The sequence below is a fragment of the Apostichopus japonicus genome, chromosome 8 (assembly GCF_037975245.1).
Source record: "Apostichopus japonicus isolate 1M-3 chromosome 8, ASM3797524v1, whole genome shotgun sequence".
Classification (NCBI taxonomy): Eukaryota; Metazoa; Echinodermata; class Holothuroidea; order Aspidochirotida; family Stichopodidae; genus Apostichopus; species Apostichopus japonicus.
Genome location: NC_092568.1, coordinates 34,725,663 through 34,753,633, shown reverse-complemented (window position 1 = coordinate 34,753,633; position 27,971 = coordinate 34,725,663). Strand labels below are relative to the sequence as shown.

The following is a 27,971-nucleotide window of genomic DNA, read 5'->3' as shown; positions in this document are numbered from 1 at the left end:
TTAAAAATGAGCCCTCGCTATGAGAGAACCTACAGCTCAGCACAAGTAGTTTTTGGTACAACAAAGACATGCTTCATTTTGCCGTATATTAAACTACAACTCATGCTATCAAGTTAAAATTTCCACACAAAATTAGTTCCAAGGCTATTGATACCATGTACAAGTTACTGGAGATAGTGAAATTTTGCCAGACACTTTTCGTTATCAGTGCATGACGATTCTGTATTTTTTTCAGAACTTTTCACTATCATAACTGAAATAAGCTAATGTGTTGTATGTGTCGCTTTCCCGCTTCAGTACAGGAGAGAGAAGACAAGATAAATAATACATTCAATACGCGTGAGTATACGAGAGTATATATGTCTGTTATATTCAATATCTGAAATTAACACTAGTATGTATCAGTAACCTGGGAGTAAGTAAATCTTATGAAATTACATAAATATATGGATGAATAATATAAACGTATGATGTTTGTGTATAGATTAAATGCAGTCGTTTAGTAAATCTACCACAGTCTGTATTTGATAATCACCGAGGGGGCATGTACTTTACACCATATACTTATAAGTTGTTCTAATTAGTTACTTCGTTTTAAGAAGTTTGGAATCTTCTCCAGAGGAACTTTGCATTGTAAATTCTGAGAGATGAGACATAGCAGATTGGACCATCTACTTTCAATATTGAGCTCTTTTCATACCTTCCAATTTTGGACTTATTTGTTTTGACTTCCAATTTTCTCAGGTGATACGTTGTGTTGATGTTTCTCCTGTTATTAGAGAAATTGTAAGGGAGAAAGTCGATAATTCGATGGATTATAAGGTATATGATACCAAACATTAATGATGAGATTGCCTGACATTCTTTTGTTATACAAATGATCCAGCTGCACGCTCAATCACGATACGTTGAACACTTATCTCTATAGTTACTATATCTGGTAAACATTTGTTTAAGTCTAAAGTCCATTCATATTGACAACACACTTTTCATTTACATACATGTATATACTCATCAGGCGCGTATCCAGGGGGGCGTTGGGGGCGCGCGCCCCCCGGGTAAGAAAAAGAGGAAAGAAAAAAAAAGAGAAGAAAAAAGGAAAAAAGAGGGGAAAAAGAGGAGGAGGAGAGGAAGGAAGGGAAAAGAAAAAGAAGGAGAGAAAAAGGAGAAAAGGAGGTAGTAGAAGATAAACGCCAAGACACCGGGAAGAGAAAGAGGAACAGTGACATCATTACAGCGCTGAACCCTATTATATACACATGGCCGGGTAGCAAGTGACGGATCGAGGATTTCGGAATGGGCGTGTGCCTCACCCTACCCCTTACACCGACAACTCCATTTTTGACGTTTCCATTTTTCCTCTCTCACTAATGTATCTATATATATATATATATATACTATGTATGGTCTATCATAACGCGTGTGTATGTATGGACGCCTTAAACAATTGTGCTATGAAACCAACTGTGGCTGGTCTCGAACTCGACCGAGTCGTCGGGGAACATGACTCATTTCGGGAATGGGGCGACCGCCGCCCCCCTCCCCCCGAGCATATTTTTTTTATGATATCTCTAATAAATTCGAAATAGAAAATGCTTAGATGCAACATAGAAGGCAATGGAAGTGTCATTTCCAGCGATCTGGAAGGCATTTTCGGCCAAAATTTTCTTGTACGCTTCGCGCCAACTCGTGGTGGCGCTACGCTTAGATAGTTTGCCTACATGCTTCGCCCCTCCCTTGGCAAATTATTCGCTACGCGCCTGTTCGAATTTGTAAAGCAAACAGCAGATATCACATCATATCAGTGAGCATGAAAATGGCGTTCCAGGATCAACAGCCTCAAAAGTGTCTTTGTGTGTAGTCGAAGGCGAAGGAGCCCAATTTGATTTGGGGAGCTGTAACGACTTTGCCCGAAAAATATAACCAACATGTTAATGGCAATATCATATAAGCAAGCATCGGTTATTACATCGCATGCCATCATGTACCGTACGGCCACTGAAAGTTGCGCGGTATACCGCGGGATGCTCATATAAACAACGAATTGTCCTGTGTAGATGGAGAAAAAGCATGGAGGTCCAATTACGTCAAAACTCTCTTTTACATTAGTAATGGCCGAAAAATTCTCAGCATATTGCTCGAATTTTCAGAAAGAAATATTTCGTTAGCCCCCCCCCCCAGTGGCGGAGCGTCCATATAGTCAGGGGGCGAATCCCCCCCCCTACGGACTCAAATGGACTGCTGGCGTCCTTTTCAGCTTTTTACCACTTTTTACTTATTCGCGATTATTGACTTTTTTATTGCGCTCTCTATACCTATTGAAATTTGTTACATTTTGTTGGTGTAATTTTCTGTCAAAATGCTCTAACGGCTATTTATTCTTCGTTTATCTGCAAATTAGAAAGGCCCGTAAAGGGTCATTTACGGCGATCTAGGGAGTATCTTTACTCAACAAATTCTGTACGCTCCGCGCCAACCTGTAGTGGCGCTCCGCTTAGATAGTGTTGAAAGCGCCCCTACAGTCCATTCTTGCCCCTCTGACCAATACCCCTAGCTCCGCCACTGCACCCCCCCCCCCCCACCCGCCTCCTTGACCTATGTGTGTAGTGTTCGGTTTCGGGAATATCTGGTTTTTCTTTTCATTTCCTTCAACGAAGTTTTATAATAGCCGTTATAGGAGGTTTCAATATTTGTACACCAATAAATTAACTGTGTCTGAATTTTCGAAAATTTCCTGACCAACATTCTTCATCATACTTCCCTTTACTCGTGCAATTTTGACCAGTCTGTTAGGGGTTCAAGGAGGTTTTTTATATTGGTTGTCTAAAGATGAAATTTTTGCAACATTGGCTGTCGGGTATTGTGGGCCGCGACGTAGAATCACCTACAAAAAGCAATGATCCACATGCAGGAGATGCGATGAGGTCGAACATGATGTGTAACTGGTGACAATCTTCAAAAAGGTTATGGATGGGGAAATAACTATTGGGAAATACTTGGTTCTCATGCAAATGTGTACATCTGGTTGGTCATTTTCAAGCCCGAGAAGTGTCATTTCCGGTGATCTGGGGGGTATCAAAACCAGAAATTTTCTTGTACGCTGCGCGCCAACCGAAGGTGGCGCTCCGCTTAGATAGTAATTCGCGCCCCCCGTTTTAGAAAATCCAGGATACGCCCCTGCTCATATACATATTATTTTCACATAGGCCTACACGTTATGTATTGTTGTCTGATGATAGCCGCAGATGTGTGAAACTCGAGTAACAACATGATGTAGGTTACCATATACGTTTACTATATTATGTACTTGCTCTATACGTCTATGTATTGAGCACTTTTGCAGCAGGAAGTGAACAACTGAGACTTTGTTACGTGATAGACAGGATTGTTTTGTGAGAGTTTGCAAGACAAATTTAGTGATTGGATACACAATCAGACGGGTAGACATATCTAGACGACGATCCCGGAACAATTAGTGTAAGTTCAACTTATATTTTAAACGGTAGGCTATGTGTTTTCTTAGTTTGGTATGACTTGTCAGACTGAAATGGTGTGTACAAGTCACGTCATTCTTTCGAAGCTACGTATAAATATTGTGCAGGGTGGAGGGGTTATGAGTGTGAAGGTTACAGTGTCCGCTCCCTGTCAAAACTACACTAGGAACCACAATTGGTGCTATGCGGTGTTGCTGAGCGGACTCTCGCATAGAATTAGTGATTTTCGGTTTGCGAACTGTTATTAGAGTTCTGTTCTTTCAATGGTTTCAAAACAACTTTTAGCACCACGATAGCACGGCGGTGATGATGAATTGGATTTTTTCACCTCCTTCAGTGTTGCAGATATGTCGGATAGGGACGCTACGTGCTGATTCCATGAGTATGAATGGGGGGGCAGGAAGCTTCCAAAAAGTGGGGGCACAACATCAGAGGGGCACTTTCTCAATCCACAACCACCACTCGTTATGCTATAAACCGATAAACACCGGCCATATCACTTAAATGTATATGATGTGTTAGTATGCTATCAATGCTTTTATATCGAGATTGCTTATTGTTAACCGTGCTACAAATAGATATGGGGATGCCATTTTAAGAATAGCATGTACAGACTAAAAATATATAATTAAAATAATATATTAAAATTAACAAAGGCTTAAGATATCCAAAAGACAGTTCTTCACCAAAGGGGCACATTTTATTTGCCAGTAGGGCACATTTGCTATATTGGAAATAGCGATCTGGAAGGCATTTTCGGCCAAAATTTTCTTGTACGCTTCGCGCCAACTCGTGGTGGCGCTACGCTTAGATAGTTTGCCCCCAGTGCCCCCCCCCTCCGGCTCCTACCCCCCTGTTACACTACTTGCTCGCTATTCGCTGAACACTGATCGAAAAGGAGACGCTTCGTATAGGCCAGAGGCCATCCACAATCATCACATGGATAGGGTTTCAAGTGAGCTCATGTTAGCTTCCTTATTCCCGATTGGGAAGCACTTAACATACACTGAGGAAGCATAAATCTTGACAAGCAAAGAAGATGACAACATATAATATCGAATTACAAGGGATTCGTGTCAGCTTCCTTATTCAATCCATGTACCACTGGGAAGCCCCGCATAGGACTAGGTCGAATGGGGACACTAGGTTGCGTTCCCAGGAAGATGAAGGAGAGCAACATTTGTACGACTACCTCGCTTTCATGCACACCGATCGAAAATGGGACGCTTCAGATATGACGGAGATCATCCACAAACATTATGGATAGGATTTTAAATGAGCTCCTGTCGGGTTCCTTTAACCCTTTGAAAATATAATAGTGAACTGAACTATTGGCTCAACTAAAGATGTATACTATAGATCTGCACTACCAGGGGAGATGAAGACGTATATACTATCGAAGCATAAAGGGATTCGTAGCAGCTTCCTAATACAATGCATACACCACTGGCAGCACCAAATATAAGCTTGTACAGATTGTGAAACTGGCACATGTTCGCAGTTAAATTCTGCACAGAAAGCAAATGTCACTACAAGATTCTACTCCTATAGCTTGCCACTTAAACGGTAAACGAAATATTCACAATTCTGAGTTTGTATATAATTAGTGGCATAGAAAGGAAGCGCCGTAAGTATTGCAGGTTCTCTTTCACATTGGAATTGATAAGTTTTGTTTGTGCGTAATAGCCAAGTAAATGAGAACCTATAGTAATCTTGCTACATTTTAAGTATACGGCTATTTCCTCTGTAGTGTGTATTTCCTTAGATAGTTCAAAGAATATGAGGTAAGCCTGAATGATCTAGCAACACTGTAGAGTGTATCCTAGTACGAAACGTATGTGTGCATTCGGCGGGGGGGGGGGGGGGTAGGGGGAGGGGTGGGGAGGGTGATAGCTGTTTTAGCTGCCCCACAGGTGATAATTGTGCAGGCTGCCTTTTGTCATATTTCTGATGGCTACACCTACATTCCATTTTCACTCTACTTATGTGTATTGTGTTTCTTACGTCCTGTGATATTGTGTTTACTTACCGTACAATTTGGACATTTTCTAGATCTGTTATCGTTTATTATGGAAAATGTGTTATTTTTACTACTGAATCCTTTTTCGCGAATCGGTATCTGTGTAACTGCTTCACGAGATGCGGTGCTGTTGCTATGGACGCTGGTACGAACGGTTGGCTGATCATATTTCTCAGTTTGTTGGTTTCTATGCCAGTTCAGGGAAAGCATAATGTCTACAGTAAGTCTGGGGTACTGCGATATCGATTGAGGACTCGTAATAAAAAAACTGAAAATTCGAATGTCTTGTTGCTGTTATGGAAGCTGCATGGTATCAACGATTGGCTGATCATAACTGATGGGATGTGTTTCTCAGTGTGTTGGTTTCTATGCCAATTCAGGGAAAGCCGGTCTACAATAAGTCTGAGCTACTGCGATATCGATGAGTGCAGGATGTTCTTTTGCAACTGTTTTCTATTTACCGCCCTCCTCATTCACGGAGAAACGGTTTCACTGCGCTAATGTGATATCGATTGAGGACTTTAATACAAGACCTGAAATTTCGAATGTCTTGTTGTTGTTATGGAAGCTGGTACGAACGATTGGCTGATCATTACTGATGGGATGTGTTTCTCAGTGTGTTGGTTTCATACCAATTATGGGAAAGCCTGTCTCCAGTAAGTCTGAGCTACTGCGATATCGACGGATGAGTGCAGGATGTTCTTTTCAAACTGTTTTCTATTTACTGCCCTCCTCCGGTTTCACTTTATCATTATTTCAGACCGAATTTCATCGTTTCCTGAATGTGTGCACTACACACGATACATTTCTTACCTGTGATGATGTCAGTTTTCATTTGGATAATCCATCTTGTGATGGTGACATTGATAGCAGTATTAATGACTATAACAATACACTTATTAACGTTTTGGATAATCATGCTCCGTAAGCTTGTTTCGCACCACTCCGTCTTCCCTTCCCCTCCCTTCCTTCCCTCTCCCCTCTCCTCTCCCTCCCCTCCCCTGCACCATTGCTAACGGATAAAATAGTGACTAAACAGACAATCTGAAGAAATCTCGAGATAAAGTACAGTAAGTCAATAGTAACCGTCGACAAAGAAATTTACTAGACCAATGTAGAAAAGTTTCTCCATTGATGTTTGAATCCAGTTAGTCTTTTTCTCCGAACAGAATTGCTGAAAACAACCAAACGCCGTTTTAATTGTAAACAGTGAAGTTAGAGGAGATTGATCTCTATCCCCGTCGTGTTTACCAATCAACGTAACTATTACCACACATTAAGAGTTCAACTTAGTTAGCCCTCGCTTGGTTTATATTGAAAAAACGGCGACTTTCCGGGAATCATGTGATTCACGAAGATTGCTTGCTACGCGGAAAATCGCCGTTTTCTTCTGAGCTTAAACCAAGCGACGGCTAACCGGTTGAACTCGTAATGAATTACCAGACAAATTTGCAAATATTTTAAGTGAGAAAATTGAAGACATTTGAGCAAGCATCATGTCTTGCCTACGAACGACCATCCTACACTGCTTGACACTACTACAACCAGGCGCGTAGCCAGGGGGCGAAGGGGGAGACCGCCCACCCCCCCTTGAGCATATTTTTTTGTACGTTTTTATGATATCGCTAGTAATTTCAAACTAGAAAATGAATGCTTAGATGCCTGGGAAGTGCAATTTCCAGCAATTTCCGTCCAAAATTTTCATGCACCCTTCGCGCCAACTAATGGTGGCGCTACGCTTAGATAGGTTCCAATGCCGAATCTAAGGCTCTAATAATTTGCCTACAGGTTCGCCCCTCCCTTGTGAAATTCCTCACTACGCGCCTGACTACAATGAGATTCTTTCAACATTCTGTAAATTATTGGTAGAAGTTGTGTATTATATTAGGACTTGTATCTAAACACTGTTGTCTCGATCCCATGCCTACTAGGTTGATTAAATATTGTAAATCTGACTTGGAGGCCATCTAAATCGCAATATTTTAACCAGCTTAATGTTTCAGTGTCTCGACTGAAAACGATCGGAGATCGTAGCTTTCACATGCTGCACCAACCCCTCCCCCGCTGGTGGAAAAAAATCCAGTAAATAAAAAATATCTGGACTCACTTGATCGGTTTAAGCATCGTCTTTGAACTCATCTTTTTTCACATTGTTATTAGATATTTTCTTTTCGTCATCAATCATGTAAAGGGCATTGAACAAGTTTTGTCGGATTCTGCGCTATATATTATGGTTATTGTTGTGGTTATTATTAATATTATATGGACTTGAAAATACTTGCAGTGTGAATGATATTGTGCAACATTACAAATGTAGAGTATAGGCCTATAAGGAGACCTACGATGATATTTTGGTCTATACTGCTACTGCATGTTTATCATGTACTATTACAATCATACAGATGGCGAGCCAAGACTGTGCGGTTGAACAGAAACCTGATCTGCTGGATGGTCTCGATGAAGTAGTCGACGAAAAAGACCTTCAGGTTAGAAAATAGAAGGAAAGGAAAGCAAACATCTGTTGTGGTAGTCCAAAATAAATATCCATATCTCTTTTCGCTCTCTTTGGAAAGAACCAAAAACTGAGAGAAATAAAACGTGAAATAATGATATTGTAATGAAATAAAAATGGACAGTTATGACAATGAATGCAAATGATATATTACCGTGTCTCTGGGAGGGTAAGAGGGGAAGGAAATTAACTCAACCCTGAAGCGATCCACTTAAAGATGTACAGTTGGGAGTTGAAAAATTAGGGTTTACCGAAGAAATCTTTGTTTACCTCTAATCATCATCGTCGTCTTTATCGTCTTCGTCATCTTGTCGTTATCGTCATCGCCGTCATTGTCGCCAACGTCGTCATCGTCATAGTTGTCATTTTCGTTATTGTTTTTGATGATGATAAAGCCCTTCTTCTTTTTCTTCTTCTAATTATGACTATTCTAATTACTACTATTCTATATATATATATATATATAATTATATATTCTAATTACTACTATTCTAATTATTACTATTCTAATTATGACTATTCTAATTATGACTATTCTAATTATTGCTATTCTAATTATAACTATTCTAATTATTACTATTCTAATTATTACTATTCTAATTATTACTATTCTAATTATTATTATTTATCTTCAGATTCTGGCACCTGAAATTGCCGATAGTTTCAATATTGTAACCAAAAACCTAGGATTGTCAAATCAGGAAGTATTTACTATTAAAGCAGATAATGCTGGGCCGATGGGAGGAGTTAGAGAAACTGCATTTCAGGCGCTTATGGCATGGAAACGGAAGAACGGAGAGAATGCCACCAAGAAAGTATTAATTGACGCCTTTGAGAAGTCTGATAGAGGTGACTTGGCGGTAATTTTAAGGCAAGGCAACCGATAGAAATTCAGAAATCTCGCATCTCGATCAACACATGTATCTTAAAACATGATTGGATAACCCGGAAAGCAGCTATAGATAAGATAACTAAGATCTGGTCCTGCAGTAGTTTGCTTAAAGTTGCGAGAATCTTACAGAAAAGCCTGGTGTTCCATTTATGTAGTGTAGTGTTTTACCATTTTACTTAATATATGTAGAATTGCATTCCACATTTATTGCAAAGAGGCGTGTCGTTATTGGTGATTGAACTATCAGCAATTATATATATTATATATTATTATTATATTATATATAATTATATATATATATATAATTATATATTTATATATAATTATATATATATATAAATATATATATATATATATATATATTCCCACTGCCATGGGAACCCAAATGCCCCCTCATATGCCAATATTTTTATGCATTGCTTGGAACAAGAAATACTTTCTTTCATCTCCTTACAAACCATGTGTCTATGCACGTTACATTGATGATATTTTTATGTTATGGGATAAAGGCGAACAAGAACTGAACAACTTGTTCACGTTTGCCAATGATTTTAACGAATTTATCACTGTTTACCACTGAACGGTCTACGAAGCAAATCCCCTTCCTCAATATACAAGTCACAATTGTAAGAACACAAATTAGAGACATCGGTGTATGCCAAACCAACTGATAGGCACTCTTATCTCCACTTCAACAGTTTTCATCCCCGCCACACCAAAAATTCCATTGTTTACAGCCAGTTACTCAGATACCGGCGTATCTACTCACGTGATCAAACTGTTCTCAATGAGACCGTTGAACTTCTTAATTTTTTCCTCAATAGGGCATACCCGTACCGACTACTGAACTACCACCTCAAAAGGTTCTGTCCTTAAAACGATATATTCTGCTGACTTATCGAAACAACCCTGATTCCGACAGACTACCCCTCGTTGTCACGTACCACCCCTCCCTTCGCCCCTTCTTCAATGAAATCAAGCAAGCATGGGGTACTCTAGGTTCCGACCCCATAATAGCTGAACATTTTAAGGTTCCCCTGTAATAGCCTATAGACAACCACGTAATAACAGATCAATGCTGGTTCGAACTACCCTCCCCACCTAGTGATGAGCCTGATAATGGAAACATCACTTGTAACAAACCGAGATGCATGGTGTGCCCTCACCACGACCCCTCTCCCGCTTTCCTCCACCGGGCCTCAGGTACCACTCTGAGAACTGGTAGATTTGGTTTTGACTCAGCCAACTTGTGTCATCTACCTTCTTTATTGTTCCAAGTGCCCCCAGGTCACCTATATTGGTGAAACCAGCACTAAGTTCAGGCTTCGGTTCAATAATCTGACCTGAAATTTGTTATTCTCTATGGCTTCTTCAAGTAGGAAAAAAGCAAACGGGAATTGAAAACAAAGTATATGCCTCAATACACACAATAATGGGCTCAACAAGGATCTCCCTTTTATGAGTATAAAATGAGTAAATGCGAAGTTAAATCCGAATAAGGTCTAGTTTCTTTCATATTTTCATATCATTCCTGCAACTGAAGAAGAGCTGCGATAACGCTCGAAATATATTGCTACAGATTTAACGTTTTAAGCAATAAAGTTTGAAATAAATGTATCATTTTTTCCCCTTTTTCTCTTTGTTATATATATATATATATATATATATATATATATATATATATATATATATATATATATATATATATATATATATATATATATATATATAACGGGCAAAAGGTAATGCACAATTCCAAATACCTAATCTGTTTTCACTACCAGTCATTAATTACATAGCTTGAAAATTCCAATTTATGGTCCAATGTAACCGTTTACATGTACACTCTAAAAACAAGCTGGTGAAATTTTCACCAGGAGCTGCGTTTATATGCTACCCTCCATATCCTGGTTGTTTTCACCAGGTTTCCTGGTGAATGAGATTTTAAAAAAATCCAGGTAGAAATAACCAAAAAATCCTGGTTAAATTTCCTGGTTAGATTTTACCACTCTCCTGGTTAATATCATGGGTATTCACCTCATTCCTGGTTAAATTAACCAACATTTCCTGGTTGATGTGACTGCTATCCTGGTTTATATCAAACGTATTCCACCTCTTTCCTGGTTAAATTAACCAACATTTCCTGGCTGGTGCCAATGCTATCCTGTAGGCTAATATTATAAAACATTCCACCTCTTTCCTAGTTATATTACACATTTCCTGAATGATGTGACTACTATCCTGGTTAATATCAAAGAAGTTACCACCTCATTCCTAGTTAAATCACCACTTTCCTTATTAATATTATTGGGAACACCACCGTATCCTCGACTAAAGTTGCAATGCATTCTAATTATGGAAAGGCATTACATAAATTATAAAACAACATCATTAATTACTGAAAGTTTATTTGTATCTCCTTACTTTTGAATTTTGAGTAAATGAATATTCGCAAAATAGTTAAATTTTCCTCAAATATTTATACCATGAATTTCTATAAGAACTTCAATACTGAAGTCAACATTTTTAGGACATATGTTTCACATTACCATCGTCACATGCCGAAGCTCTGATTGCTCGACGTCACTAACTGTGAAGTATAACAGGAAATACCAAGACCTTGTTCAGCACTTTGCACAAGGAAACAATATCACTTGTTTTTACTATTGAAAAAGAATTGAACAAAAGTTGACTTAATTATAGGACACGAGCTATGATTGTACTAGGGCAAATGAAACCTTAACCTGTCTCTTAAAAAACAACTTGATCAAAGCCTCTCTTTTAATAACCTTATGTTACGACAAAAGCCAACCATATAGCAGTAACTTTTCTTTAAACTAGATAGGAAGGTTTTAACAGATTTATGTTAACATTGTTGTTAATAAGGATGACTTATTACCAAATTTATATTTTTAATTTAATTATTGGTACTTAATTTATATACTGAAATAAATTACCAAAATATGTTACCACTTGGCACTGGTAAACCGAACAACTTTCACCATTAACTATTAAATCTATATAGCAAGACTCTACAAGACAATTTTTAGGTTACCAACGAAACCATTAATGGTTTAATCATTAGCTCCTCCTTTCACCTCACATTATTGTGCAAACTATTTTAACTCAAATACAAAGTTGTAATTGTAGCTTATATAATAATCACAAGAAAGATTAATTTGAAAAGATTTTGAACTAACAGTTAAAGAATAGATCAAAGTGTCCTTAAACATGAACATAAACTCCGACCCCGAATGACCATCTTCATACTTGACAATAATTATGATCACGTTTGAATATACATCCACATGTCTGTTCGTGGACGATGAAGCAATTCCAAAGAATTAACTAAACTGACCCCTATGACCTTTCACATACAATTCCTGATCACCTCTTTATGTCTCTTCATCACAGGTCGATTATCTCTGTCCAAATTTTCATTGAATTTGTAGAAGCAGGTTTTTTGCAATTGTGGACAGAGAGATGGATTGCAAACATTTTCTTCTCATAAACAGCTTCAATCACATTCCTGATGTGCATCGTCTAAGCAAGAAATATGCTTCTACTACTGCAAAGCTGTATTACTTAGCAGCATCTCTCAATTGTTCACTAGCTCCTCCAGGATATTTTTTATATGATATTTTTCCAGGATGTTTGTACCAATCTAGGAAAGGAATGAAACAATTACAGTATTAAATAGTGTGTTAATGAACTAGGATGAAATTTGTTTCAGTCTACTAGAGTTTGTACCAAATATTTTTGATTTTTTTTTCATCAGTTCCGGTTGTAGAAAGGCATACGAATTGCATTAGACTGTCTTTTTTAGCAAGTGCAGTAACGGGCTGTGTTGGCAGCCAATAAAGGATCACGATTCTTCACAGTGGTTTTCCTTTGATCTTTTCCGACAAACAAGAAAATGGCGACTTCAGTACACAGCCTGTATTCATGAACTTTCATAATAGGCGAAGGTTAAATGTGTAAAAGTGCAGTACACGATAGTGGCTTGGAGCAAAATTAGGCAATAGTGTTATTTGAACCACTTAAAAAACAAAAGCGTATGGTATCGGTTCAAAATTTTATGGTACATGAAAGTAGGAGCACTGAAAGATCTCTGTCAAAGCGATTTCTCTTCATTTTAGACAAGTTTGTTTTCGCTTTGCAAAGTCCTGTGACTTTAGGCTGACACCCCAGTTAATTAATTGTTCAATTTCCTAACATATTCAAACTGGTTCCACTTTTACCAATAATCAGTGGGCTATCAGCTTATGTAATTCCATATAAATTAAACATTAAGCTCAACAATAAAACTTACTTGGTTTACATCTATCGTCTATGAATGATTGCAAGTAGATTGCAATAGTGCGTGCAGTGTTATGCATCCTTCGATGTTTACTTTCCCTAGAAACAACAGAATGAGAACAGAAAATGCCAAGTTCTTCATTTTATCTGCAAGAAAAGATTTGTGAAATTGCTGTAAATTTGATACAGTAAACTAACATTCACTGAAGATTCTTCCCCCAACCCTTCCCACCACCCCTACCCCCACTTCCGAGATCACTTATGTATCTCACTGCTCTGAGACTACAACTTTAACAAGGACTGACACTTACTGAAGGCCATGGTCACACTCTTTGTTTACAATTCAATCCACTTTTTTGGTTTAGAAACAGGAAAGCAGCTTGAAAGACCCTCTAATTGTGGACATATTTCAGGCTTCCTGATAGTTTTGGAATGTACTGCGCTCATCTCTTACATGTCTCATTGCTTCTATTGTAACTTTCCATTTACCTAGCAGACCTATTAACTGGCAACATTTTAGAACTTCACCCCATTGACCCTCCTCTGGTTACATCCATCACCTCTCCTTCCTAAATTCACGAAGTAAAGAAGCGTAATTCTACCGACAAATTCCTTGGTTAGGAATTACACTTGTTCACTGTTTTCAGTTGTGTTTGCATCTCAACAACACGGAGACAGTTAAGTGTCATTGCCTGTTAATACCAAAACTAGTGAGGTTTAGTTTTGTTGTTGTTGTAACAATCAATGTTTTGGATAATGTATCAGAAGGTAGAAGGAATATAGAAATCACATATGATGAGGAGCATTTATACTGTGGAAGGTAGTCATTGTAAAATGGTAAGATGCTGCTACTGCATGAAGCATATGAACTCACCTTTGGATTATCCATCTATTTTCTTAGACACCTGTAACAAATACTTCTGGTCATGCGGAATACACATGATCTGCATAGTGATTATCTGTTCTGCCAAATCATCCCTTTCTGATACAGAAAGCCCTTGTTGCAAATAATCAAAGTCTTGCTCTATCTGTAATTGTAATTCAATGACATGAACACACATGTTAGCTGTACTTACATTGAGATGAAACAAATTTAGACATGTAAGACTCACATGTACCACGGAGAAATAAAACTATAGAAATTAGAGACTTGTCATCTACAATATAGACTATATGATATGCTTAGAAAAATGTATAATTATATGTTGTACAGTCCCCTGATTTGGCTTTTCTGTTTTGAAATTTTGAAGATACATGCACTTTAATTTAACTGAGTTTCACTATCTCAACAAAATTCCTCTAATATAAAGTTGAAGAGTGCTTCCACACTTGGCGGAGTGTAAGTGACTAATCCTTTGAGAAGATAAATCAATAGTTTTTAACACTGTAAAAGGAGGAAGTGTATGGAAGTAAGACAATATGGTTACTGCAATGGTTCCAGTGACGTCAATTGGCCTCTACACGCATAACTTGTACCTGGTTTCAATAGCCTTGCAACTTAATTTTGTGTGGAACTTTTAACTTGATGACATGAGTTGTAGTTTAATATAAGGCCAAATTAAGCATGTCTTTGTTGTAAAAAAAACTGTTTTCGTTGCTCAATTTGTGTGGAGCTGTAGTTTATCTAATAGGCTAGCTATGATCACAATAATCGCTCGATACTGTCTGCACCATTTAGCCTGAATGACGTTAAACCGGAACTCTCTAATTACAATACAGAACTAGCCTCAGCAGCTAGGTCACTTCTATTTTCTGCCAAAACAAAATGACACAAGAAAATGAAAGCAGAGTTATTTATTTCTACACCTAACAGAAGCCGGTCACATTTGTTAGAAAATATTTTATAAGTTAAACAAAATCTTACTCTGACCAGGTAAAATAGTTTAATTGCTAGTAGATCTTTGCAATGTCCACCTGTATATAATATATATTCCATTTCCACACCAGAATGTGATTGATGTTAATCCCTGATTTATGATCTCTACTGTGATAGGGCTTACATAGGTACCAGAGCTCTTATTGAGCGTCTCAGTGGCCAGATGAAGAACAAGTTCCTCTACCTCTGGCAGATTCAATGGGTGATATCATCTCTGCCTGCGGTGTGCTCTTCAACATCAGCAAAGTTGACCTTATCCAAGAAGCAATCTTGCGCACTTGTCCACTGACATGAATGATAGGAGTTTTTCAATAAATACATCAAAATCGTTCACATCTTAGGAAGATTCTTTCTTCCTAAGATAGGAATGATTTCTTCCGAATGCTTCCTAAGTTATTTAGGTACATTAATTTAGGAACATTCCTAAGTAACTTTTATGAAATAGAGCCCTGAGTTATAATGTTAAGATCAGGTTTACCGGAGTAACCTGGATTATGTTAACTAACATCGACAATATCCAGGATAATGTGAGCAAATTTTTAACCAAGATATTTTCACCGGGTTGTTTTCAGAGTGTAGTTATCAACCTCTACCTCGATGGAAATATGAAAATTTTATTTAAATTATTTTCTTAAGAGACAAAATTTGTGATGCAAATGTCAGTCAGTAAAGGAAACTTCAAATATTTAACGTTTCATATTTTATGATTTGGCTTTCGGACACTGCATGTAGCGTACCCATTGTAACCAGCTCAGAGACACTTACAAACGACACACAAATCGAAGATAAGATTGATTGTGTTATCAATATGTATGTAACTTATAGAGTGAATGTTAATGCAACGCTTCCAATGTCTAAGATTATGTGTAAACTAATTTGGTCTCCTATACTATTACCGCTCAGAAAGTTTCTGTGTTTGATCAATGAATGCGAGCATGTATTTTTATTAAAGGGGCTTAAAAAAAACAGAAAACTGTAAACTTGTCGCATTTTGGTGTTTATGCTGTTAGTTTTGTTACGTACACAACTCTGTATTTACAGTAAAAAGATATTCTGGTGGCTGAACTTCTTTCCTTAAAACCTTTCTCTCCATATTTAGGTCAAAGCCGCAAAGTGATCACGATATCTGGTAACACATGATCATCTGTAAACAAGTGTATAGGCCTATTAGATTACTCACCGACCTGATCATATCCATCACCTTCTCCCTCTCCATGCAGGGGACTCGTGATATCCAATAGATGTCAGCAGACTCGGGTCGAAAATGGATCAGGCTTTATCTAAGGTGACTTTTGTTAAAAACAAACAAACAAAAAGTGGCAAATATTTCACAACTGAGAAATATTAAAGAGGAGATGAAATGGTGGGTTTTCATGTCTTAGAAATTAGAATGGTTTATCTGCATTACAACAACACCACCCATTCACTACTTCGAGTAAATGCAGCTGCAAAAGCCAGACATTCGCCGTCAAAGTATTCCCTAGAGACCTCCCGAGCAGACTCTCTTGAAAAAAACTCAAAGCTTCTCACCGCAGTTCATATGACGTCAGTAAAGAGACCATTTCAACCAAAGCCGGTGTGACAGTACAGAGTGTCCCCCTGTACAAAGTGTCTCCGCGGACACTTTGTACCAGCATATTTAGTCCGGTCGGACATTATCTGCTGAAAATTGTGTCCCACCCTCACAGCAAATATAGTCCCACCGGACGAAATGTCCTGGTACAGAATGTCCGCAAATACTTCATAGCATCTTTTGTCCCGCATAAAATTTAAGCATTTCGACATTCAAATGGCAATTGAGTTCATTATATCAATAATTAGAGCAGATGCATACATCAGAGTTAAATGTTACAGGCAATAAATGAGACGTTGTGCGTTGCTGCAAAACAAAAAATAGAAGGGAAAAAAAAAAAGAAGAAAAAGAAACAAGTCTTCCATCTGTAGAAGATGTTAATCATGTTTTTGTTGTGATTGCTGCTATTTCATCCTCCGTATATGTTGCATGTTGTATTCGGCAACTACATTGCGTTCATAGTCATCTTTACAGAGGGAGGGATAGTATAAACCCAACTCCCCCCCCCCTCCCAACGGAGGGCGGGTACGGGATAGGGAATGCAACAGCTACAACAAAAAATGATAATTGCAGAGGTAAAATATTACGAACTTTAGGAGTCCAAACTTCATTGTTGCCGTATTTCCCTAACACACAGTGGGTAAGTTTTGGCAAGTATGGTAACTGTACTTCATGGGTCTACGAGAGTTGCCATGGCAATATGAAATTTCATCCGTGCGTAAAGCTCATTATAGGACGGGAACCGAGGGTGTTTTCAAGTTACGGATAAGGGGGGGGGGAGTTGGGATGGTAAGTTATCGAATTTGTGTCCTGGGGAGGGGTCTTCTTAAGTCTGTGACCTATCTGTGATGAGTTCCAAAATATTTTTGTTTGCTAATAACAACCATGAAGTAGCTGGACTAGATACTTCTCTGACCTTGAACATGTCAACACTGCCCCAACCCTCTCCGTATGGGCTTGACACCTATTTATTGACTTTCATTACTACTTTATTGTTTACTTTTTTACCCTTCCTTATTTTTGTCACTCAATCGTCAAGGTTTTCTCCCTCTCAACAAGGTGGAGGGCCATTCCCCCACCCCCTGCCCCGTTGTGATGGCCATGCGTGAAGCAAATTTTCATTTGTATAGACAAATGGCATTCCAGGCAATTCCAGTGATAAAGGTTCGTTGTTTCTTATTATGAATGTTTCTTATTGGACAAAAGTGGTTCAAATTAGAAAAGATATATTAGAACGATACCCTCTTCAAAAGAGCTGCAAACATACAGGAAACAAAACAAAGCCAAACAAGGGAAAGAATAAAGCAAATAGGACAGAGCAGGATGCAATATGCTAGATTTTTTGTCTCATCATGTTTCTCACACTTTAAATATGTCATTCTTGTAGAGAAAAGTTTGTTAAAAGAAAGTTAATATAGTAAAAATCAAAACATGAAATTGGATGATAGTCATGCACAAACACAATATTCTGAATCTATATCAGACTGGACAAAGAGTGAAAAATGATTATACATGGGATCTGGGAGGTAGGAGCCTGGGGGGGGGGGCACTGTCTGTACATGCTATTTTTAAATGGCATCCCATATCTTTTTATAGCACGTTTAACAATTAACAATCTCAATAAATAGTATTGATAACATACTAACACATCATACATCATATTTAAGTGATATGGCCGGTGTGTATCGGTTTATAGCATATCGAGTGGTGGTTGTGGAATGAGAAAATGTCCCTCTGATGTTGTGTGCCCACCCTCACTTCCTACCCCCTGCATGGGGAAATTTAACTGGAATGATGACTCTCCCTTTGTAGCTCTGATGCAACTAAAGATAATCCATGCTTTCTAGAGCATCCTTCAAGCAGGGAGGTATTGCTTGATTAGAATGATATACTACTGTCACTCTTCTTCAAACAATATGTACTTGAAACTCTCATAATCCACATGAAGAACATCCTCTTTAGAGTTTGGTAAAGACCTCAATAAAACCATGCAGAAGTTTCCCTATTAGAATTCCCCCCCTTTAACTGCTTTCCACAAACAGTAGGATTACCTATATAATGCTTTAATGTGCAACTTGATACCGTCAAAAATTTAATCTTGATTGTTAATTACAAATAAAATAGCTGAATCTCATATATCCAATGGGTTTTTCGTTAAGACTTACACAGAAATCCATAACAGCAAAAGTTACAACAGGAAGAAGAATATGGTCGGTTATATGTTTTACTATGAGAACTTATCTTGAACACAACTTCCAGAACCAAGAAACACGCCTTCTTATTTGTTATTTAATGAAGTAATGAGGTGATAAAGAATTTCGAGCGTCACATCCCTTCGACTACGACTGGCAGTGAAAAGTCAATGGCCTGTCTTTGCTTAAACGTATAGCAGCTGACGCAATTTTCTCTCATATGTTAGAGTGAAAGACAAGATTATTGTCGGTAACAAGTTAACTGCTAAGAAAATCGTCTAGACATGTCTTCTGTTAACCTCATACATACTCCCTCCATTGGTGGTCTGGGATGAGATATCAGTACAACCAAATCTGTGCAAAATAAAAGTTGAAAGCAATATTATGAGTAGTGAATACCACACTGTAAGTCATATATAAAATAAATTATCATCTTGAAAAGTTATGTGTAAGCTCCACTACAAAGATAATTAACATTCACCATATTGGTTAAGTGTAGACTGTATAGTGTACAACTGAACTATGCTTAGACATTGAGTTAATTTGATGATCTTTTATTGTGACACCTACATGTTTATGGGATTACTGGCTCCATTTTATTAATTGGAGATTGCATGTCATAATTTTGGCGCTATATTGTATAGTTCACTACCAAACCTGAAAAGTTTTAACCACATGAGCCAATACAACTTTGGGGCATATTAATTAAATTTAATATCAGAAATTTATCAAATTAGAGTAAGCTAGGATACAACAGAAATTTGATGCCTTTTGGTGCTCTATTGATGTATGTGTGCATGGTATGACTGTTTAATGCCGATCAAACATTAATTGTCCTGAATCAGGATCCATGGGGGGTTCAAAACACCCTCTGTATGACCCAAATGGCAAATGCAAAAACAAATAATGCTAGCTTACCATTATTATAGTAAAATGTACTATTATACATCATTTTGCATCAAGAGACCTAAACATTGCCTTATTTTGCCAAAGAAAAAGGGGTCCCTCTCCCAGGTTTCAGGAAATATCCCCCACCACACACAAACACATTTAGCAATTTTCCACAACGGACCTAACAGAGAAATGGTACCAAAACTCAGTTGATACATTATCTCTCTTATCTTGTCGAAATTCCTGTCAAAACAGCCAAGTGGTAATAAGTTCACACTTTCTAAACAGAAAAGTTCCCTGTGGTTACAATATCAAACTGTCCAACACCTTTTTGAAAAACAACACACAATAGGTGGTGTCTAGCTGTGGAATGTGGTCTTAATTATTTACTCATCATTTGTTTGAACAAATAAACTGTGTCTGCTGCAGTGAAACATGTCCAGCCAAAATCACTTTTTGGGGATGTAAATCAAATGACGACAATTGTCAGGCTATATGCTACTTAAGAACCAGAGGTGGAAACTTTGCAAGTAAATATAGGAACAAAAACTATGTACATATAAACTTGTTAATGGGGACTTAACCTGCAAAGATTTACAGTACACTTTCTCTGTTCTCACCTACCTTCGTGATCTTTCTGTATGCTTAATACCTATTTGGAAATAATTTATACTCAAACGCAGCATTCTGCCATGCACTACAAGTTATTTGCATGGTACAAATAACAGATATGATGCCATTCATAATGGAACTAACTACAGAAAATTATTCACTTTTTAAGACATGCTTACCTCATCATCACATCAGTAATGCAATAAGAAGTTGATGCTGCAGTCTTTTCAGGCACTGCCTTAGTCTCAGGCCACTTTGAATAGAAGTCAGACAGTGTTATGATGTACAGTCGCTTGGCAGCTGTCACTGGTAGAGGACCAATAAGATCTACACCAACCTGTTAAGAAAGAAGACAGCATTTAGGTGCTAATTTCAAAAACAATTACAAGTTGCATGCTTTGCCTTGACTGTTGTTCTATTCCATTGCTTCATTCTGTACAGAGATCTAGATAAAAACAGTGGGATATCTGATCGAAACAGGGTGTTGGTGGATTTAGGCCAATTATTTTTACCTTGCAAACATGAAAATGTAACTTACACCATACTGTACCATATATTTACAATCTCTTCAACCACTAAACCAGAAAAATGATACGCCACTTTTTGCAACTTGCAATTATATTCCTATATTGATGGTTGCTCTGCAGTTAGGCCAGAGTGTGGCTTAACGGTATGCTGTATAGGCCTTAAATATGCCAAATTTTCACTATGGACAAAATTCTTTAAGTATGTTTATTTCCCTGGAGGAAATTTACCTCACTGGGACATTCAATATCTCGTGTCATCATTTAGAATGTCTGAGCACAATTTAAAGGGTTATTACCCCTTGGAAAGTACTTTTTGAAAACTTTTAGCAATTAAAGTGGCCAAAATTTAGGGCCAATACAGACTACCTTTAAACTTGTAAATGTTGAATTTGTCCAGAAAGAGTGACATTAACTATACTAAACCTTCACTGCATACTGTGGACATCTTGTGCAATTAAAACAGATTGAGAATTTACCTGTTTCCATAATCCAGTTACAGGAATGCTATGGAGACTTGTTCGTAGGTCTACAGGACAATGACGCTTTGACATCCTGTTGAACATAACTTGTTACATCAACGTTGATAGTTTTCCAATAGAATCTAGACATAGTCTGTTGTCTGGTTTATCTATGCAAAGATGAACACCTTCAAAGAGATAAGAAAATTCATGATCAAGGAGATATCATGTTTTTTTGCCCATCCCCCCCCCCCAAAAAAAAACAACAAACAAACACACACAAATATATGGGCTGCAGGATTGGTAGTTCTAGCTGAAGTGCCTTAAAATTGAATTACAACTCTATATCGGTGGTTGAAATGGAATATTCCCATTATTGTACATATTGCATGGCCACTATTTGGGTCTATAGATATTTAAGGAGTTTTCTTCTGCAGTGAGGTTTGGCATGTAGAGAATATGCCACACCTAAAAAAGTACTATCAGGCCTTCAATATCTGTTCTTACCAACCAAAATTAATGAACGTGAATTTGTTATGTACAGTATTAGTGCCACTTTCCTCTAGAAGTAGGCTAGGCTATATGCTATAGTCCAATAATAGCATTTTATAGTGTCCCATGCATGCAAACCAGACTAGCTCTGTAAGCGTTAGTGATCTGTTGTTATCTTTTATGATAGGCAGGGCGATAAAGGGTAGAAATTTATAATAATTTTCACAAAAATTTGTTAAGACAATTGGGTAAACAAAACGAAAAGAAATAGGCCCTAACAACTTTGTTCATGCACTTACAACTTTGCTCAAGCATACAACTGATTATAATGTTGCATAAGCAATTGCTTGACTTTTGCGAATGAGTTTTTACAACTATAACCAAACGTGGTAAAAGAATATCATGATTTGTGCACCAATCGGTCCTAGAGGCCTGGTTAATGTTTAACTGTGGAATGGCCGTTCGCCATTTAACAACCAATACCATATTGTGTATCCTATACTGTAAGTTACAGACATTACCTTATAGATGTCACTAGTCAGTATGAGCTGCCTCGATTTGGGCGAGTTGAGAAGCCCTAGATAGCAAAACTTTCCTTTATTTTCGGTATGCAAGAGTTCCATTTTCAGCCAGTCTGAAAGACTGACTTTGTCTCCGTAAGATCCTTCTCTGTTTTATTCTTGTAAACCCACTTGGATAGCTCTCATCTCTTAGAATATCTGCAATTTGTCTCACGTTTTCTGTTAGCTTTTCCATTTTTAGTTGTCGCACGAGTTTACTGCTAAATATACGGAAGCCGAAATACGACAGTTTGCTAATAATACGGATACTGCCAGAGTCCATTACTAATTAAATTTTTGCTACTCGAACGTACATGCTAATGCGGACGTAGTGTTCAGGGGGACACAATTTACAACCAAATATGCGACCAACAAATAATGTCCCCCCTCGTTTCATCATAACATAAACTGTCCTGGGAGACAGTCTGTACCAACTGGCCTTGTACAAAAGGTCCGGGAGACTAAATGTACTGGTAAATTCAGTATAAACTGTCCCAGTGGGACTGGGACAGTTTATACTGAATATGGAATATTTGCGACAGTTTGTACTGCTACACCGGCCCCCCGATTTTTACTGTTAAGGCGACATACAGTTTACTACGTACAGGTAACTACAACACTCTCCTCATTAACTGAAAGTTTTCTCCCGAATCTTACGATTCCGAGGATATGGGCCTTCACCTCTCAGAACATTCGTAAGCTTCGACGAAAATTATTTTCTTGAGGAAGAAGAGGGGGAAATAGTTTTCGAGGGTGATGAAGATATCGGTGTTTTGTCCTATCAATTGAGTCCCTTGCAGAAGAGTTGTAAAACGATCCCTATGGCCGAGACGCGTCGCGGCCGATCAAAGTCCCCGCAGAAACTAGTCGGTTGAGCATAAAAAAATACCGTTATTAAGACCATAATATGATATAAATCATCTCGAATGTCGATGATCCTGCTACTTAACTTCATAGCGAAGCTTCTAGAATTTTGTTACTTACAGTGCAAGGAAAATGTGAAATTCTGTACAGTGCAAGTGCAACCCTTTAGTACTAGTATGCATGGGGTCTTCCTAGCTAATAGACGTTGCAACTAATAGACGTTGTACAACAAGCTATCCCTTGTAATTGTGTCATCCAACTGTTACGTAAAATCATAAAAATCAACGCCAGTTTTACCACAAAAGAAAAATTGCAGATCTAGTATTAATTGTTCTAAAACCAACTGGCTTTAAGTTTTGTGCAAAATATTAGGTAACCAATACCAAAAAAATCGTAATTTACTGCATCAAGGAGGCCTAGGGTATGGTCATAACAAGTAATTTGGCAACAGTATAGGCCCACAGGCACTCGTAACGTTGTGTATGTGTAGTGTTTTGAACGAGTCGTCTCCAAATTCTTCGATTTCTGTAATCTTTTGGAAAAGCGTGCAGGTGAAATACGTCTTTACTTGTGGTGGAGCAACCTCGCAACCATACATTTGCTTGGCATATTTAACAGTTACGAGATCAATTTACGTTAAAACAAAACTCCAAATCTCAATTACTTCTGAGCACTGCATCAGTGTAATGTTGTGTGTTCTAAAGAATGTGAACATAGCGTCCCGGAAGTGAGCTAAGTTCCGCGACTGACGTCACGCCGCATTATCGTATATATATATATACAACAATTTAAAAAAAAGTTTTATTACCCTCGAATTTTTGTTCGTTTATTCCTCAAGGATGCGTTTGACACAACTTGGGTATCATTGGGAAAGCTACGAGTGCATAGAAAACAATGATTTATATAAATCTTTCCATTTCACCCCCTCTTTAATGAAAAAGATGTACTAAAATGACAAAATGGCTTATCGTTAAGAATTCAAAAATAGCTGAAACGATATTATAATAACTGTAATTCCACTTCCATCTACAAATTCATGATGCACTGTACTTATTTAAATATTAATAGAATTTTGAATTCTTTCAGCATTATTTTATAACCTATTAAATTAAGTCATGAATGTTTCGGCTGCACGATATATTTAATTAATTTGGTCGAGGAAGTTGGTACGCCAAGCCAGTGAAAGTTCTTGACTAAAAGGTCATCAGATTGGCATCTTCCACTTTATCTCGATAAAAAATACTTATGAATCCAGAGCTTGTGTTATTCACGTATGTATGTGAGTAACAGTGTTGAAAACTTGCATTACGTTGCGGTATATGTGTATGATATATCTTTCCAGTGTTCAGAACAAATATCTCCGAATTGATGGTACAATTGCGTAAAATGCTTTTGTGTAGACAAAGCAACAAGGAAAATACCCGACACCCTGCTTCTCTAACACAGCATAGTGTGAACATAAGAATCGGCAATAAAAAAAAAATGGTGATAAAGCGACACAGTGAATCAATGCAGGGACAACAGCGGTCACTTGATTGAGGGGGGTGGGGGCAGTGCCGTACTCGGAGGGGAGCAGCCTCGGGAAAAGTGCCCCTCCCACAGGAATTTTCGGGGACTGAACGGGCACGGCCAAAAAAAAATGGCAAAGGAAAATAGGTACGATAGATAATTACAACACTGGATAGGCTACTTGTTTTTAACACGTGATTTGCTTCTAATGAAGAAGCCATACAGAGCATAGAACTCGTTCTTGGATATGTTTGAAACTTTCACTTTTCAAACTTTCTGCATCGTTTGGTACTGGTATAAAATCATATTTCCATTGGGTCACCGAGATATGAGATTCCTACATATACCAACCCACACGTATTATTATGCATTTGTAAATACTTATAGTTAAAACAAACAGTACGATAGTATATGGGAGCATTGAAACACGTGCCTCTTCCCCTCCTCTCCCCAAACTTTTCCTATACAAATGGCTTATATTTTAGTATAAATGCGCACAAAGTCGTATAGTACATAAACGTCGTTAAAACGATGGAAATAACAACACCGTGTTTTCATCTATATAAGCTCATCCAAGCATCAGTTGAACTCTTGGATTAAATGCATTTTTATATGGGTCAATATTTATTTCTTTTACAATAAAAAAATGCGACGGTGGAAATTCCAACTGACCAAAAAGCAAGTATAATCTGCAGTGACAATGGTGTTATTTCTTCATCATTGAACTGGAAATGGCTGCCTATTATAGTAAACGGAGGATCACTATACCATTAAATAATTAACTAGATGATACAAGGTAACTAACTGCGTCAGTAATCACTTCTTCGACTGTGTCCGTCAGTGAGTCTATCAAATAAAATCATTTGGTCTATTCGTGTGTAATTGCTCTCATATCGGGGAGCTAGAAGACAAGTTATATCTATACATGTAGATAGTGTAAGATACACTTACTCATCTAAGGGAGGCGATATCGAAAATGTCTAAAGTTGTAATTCTATCCGCTGCATCCTTGTTAATTATTTCTTTCATCTACCAATGCACGTTGGACTCACGATGGTATTGGAAAACACCGATTTCTGCAATGACATCGCCTGTAGAGCGAAATGTCCCGGATGTACCGTTTGGTAGTGTAAATTGGTGCACTAACGCGAATTCGTCCACTAAGAATAGAGTTTGTAGTTTTCGGAATTTGTGTTTTTCCCATTATTTTAGGAAATATCTGTTGCTTCGAGAGGATTTGTCGTCTCCACTTGACCCTATTTTGATAACGCCAGACAATAACATTTTACTAATTTCCACGGTACTGAACAACCAATATGAATTTAGATATTATAATAGTCCATCAGGGATCTTTAGATCCGAACATCATCTGTTCAAGAACTATTATCGAGGAAAATACCTTTTCTTTTCTCCGTTTGTGAGGTCCAACCTCATGCACGTGATCCACGATGACTTGTTACCTTCTTTCGAGACCATGACCCGTCTGGATGGTATGCAGACAGATCCGACTAGGACCCTGATCTTGATGGAAGCAGTACCAGATCAGGGTATCACTAAAGAAAATCAACTATATCAATTGCTCTCCAAAAACCAGGTTATATCGGATTATGAATTTCTCCTGGAACCGTCCAATTCTCTGACTTGTTTCGAAGACGCAATGGTAGGTTTATCAAGGGATACAATCTGGTACCAGTATGGCATTGGAGACGAACCAGAAGGCCCTATTCCTGACTCAAATTTAACTTCAGTTCATATTGACAACTTTACAAATTACATGAAGAAACGTTTGAATATTCAAGAGAAATGCAATCTCGAAGAAGACAAATATGGCGTTTTAATAAGCCGGAAAAGAAGTCGAAGAGTTTTGAATGAAGATGAATTAGTCGAAGTGATCTCCAAGACTTTTAAGTTGGATGTGGTCCTAATCAGTTTAGAAGATAACTCAGTAAAGGATCTAATCAAATTGATCAGCTGTGCTAAATTTATGATAGGCGTCCATGGTGCCCTCATGATCCTGAGTATGTTTCTACCCACATCATCATTGATTTTAGAATTATTCCCATTTGCTCTAAGACCAGAGGCATACACACCTTATAACACGTTGAGTGTATTGTCGGGTAGAGATCTCGAGTATTTATCGTGGAGAAATATGAACAGGTCTAGAACTGTAACTTTCCCCAAAAATGATGAATACAAGGGGGGGATTACCCATCTGAGTCAAGAGGATCGAGAGAGGATTATTAATAGTGATGAGGTACCTCCTCATCTCTGCTGTTATGATCCAGAGTTTAGATTTAGACTTAATCAGGACACCGAAGTAGATATACCTGACATTGTAAATATACTAAATCATTCGCATTTATTCAAAAGACTTAAAAAATAAACTTTCGATTTATAATATCTGTACAAATGTTATATATACGTTTAAGAAGAAAAACTGAATAACACGGAGGGATTATTCATCTGAGTCAAGAGGATCAAGAGAGGATCATTAATAGTGATGAGGTACCTCCTCATCCCTGCTGTAATGATCCAGTGCTTAGATTTAATCATAATCAGAACATCGAAGTAGATATACCTGACATTAAAAAAATATGCTAATTCATTTGTATTTAGTCAAAAGACTTAAAAAATCTGTGCAAATATAATATATAGGTTTAAGAAGAAAACTGAATACCACGAGGAGATTATCTATCTGAGTCATGAGGATTAATAGGATTATTAATAGTGATGAGGTACCTCCTCATCACTTTTTAAATCAAAAGACTTAAAAAGTAAACTTCCGATTTATAATATCTGTACAAATGTAATACAATGTTTAAGAATAAAAACTGAAAAGAAGAATGGCTCAATTACGTTAATCTAAGTAGTTAGATAAAATGATGAGTTTTTAATATCATCTGAATAAAATATATTAAAGCACAAAATACATGAACTGGAATTATTACAAAGCCCATTCCCACCCACCCTTCCCCCATATGAAAAATTATTTTGCCTTTATAGTGTTTACAAAGATGTAGTGTAATTAAGTGTAATGTTTATATGAACTGCAACTCTCTGCTTTATGGCATCATCATATTAATAATCAATGTCACATAAATTACCACTTTATTAGTATCATGAGAGTAATATTCTGATATTGTTAATTACTGTGTATTTATGCGGCATATTGTATTTATTCCTGATGGAATATCGAATTC

The 27,971-nt window shown here is 37.6% G+C and overlaps 2 protein-coding genes and 1 long non-coding RNA gene across 6 annotated transcripts in view; 2 read left to right on the top strand and 1 right to left on the bottom strand.

Annotated features, from left to right (window-relative positions):
• Positions 1–27,728, top strand: part of LOC139971742 (protein O-linked-mannose beta-1,4-N-acetylglucosaminyltransferase 2-like) — a 29,734-nt gene extending 2,006 nt beyond the window's left edge. The window contains exon 2 of the mRNA XM_071978462.1: positions 26,194–27,728. Coding sequence (XP_071834563.1) covers positions 26,204–27,154 — 951 coding nt within the window. The 5' untranslated portion in view covers positions 26,194–26,203 and the 3' untranslated portion in view covers positions 27,155–27,728. The remainder of the gene's footprint in view (positions 1–26,193) is intronic.
• Positions 316–14,300, top strand: LOC139971744 (uncharacterized). 4 transcript variants are annotated; one of them, XM_071978469.1, is made up of 4 exons: positions 3,190–3,477; positions 6,684–6,773; positions 7,917–8,000; positions 8,662–14,300. In XM_071978469.1, exons 3-4 carry the CDS (start codon positions 7,917–7,919, stop codon positions 8,911–8,913), a joined length of 336 nt encoding a protein of 111 aa, XP_071834570.1. In that variant the 5' UTR covers positions 3,190–3,477; positions 6,684–6,773; the 3' UTR covers positions 8,914–14,300. The 4 variants fall into 4 exon arrangements, 3 of the variants coding, with proteins under 3 accessions (XP_071834570.1, XP_071834571.1, XP_071834569.1); XR_011794468.1 differs by lacking the exons at positions 3,190–3,477; positions 6,684–6,773 and adding an exon at positions 316–339; XM_071978470.1 differs by lacking the exon at positions 6,684–6,773 and having other exon boundaries at positions 3,190–3,502.
• On the bottom strand, positions 11,091–22,799 carry LOC139971745 (uncharacterized). The gene is made up of 4 exons (XR_011794469.1): positions 22,360–22,799; positions 21,365–21,534; positions 20,541–20,698; positions 11,091–19,212 (listed from the first exon to the last, which is right to left on the bottom strand). It is a non-coding gene; the product is annotated as an uncharacterized lncRNA (long non-coding RNA).
• Positions 27,729–27,971: the final 243 nt, after the last annotated feature.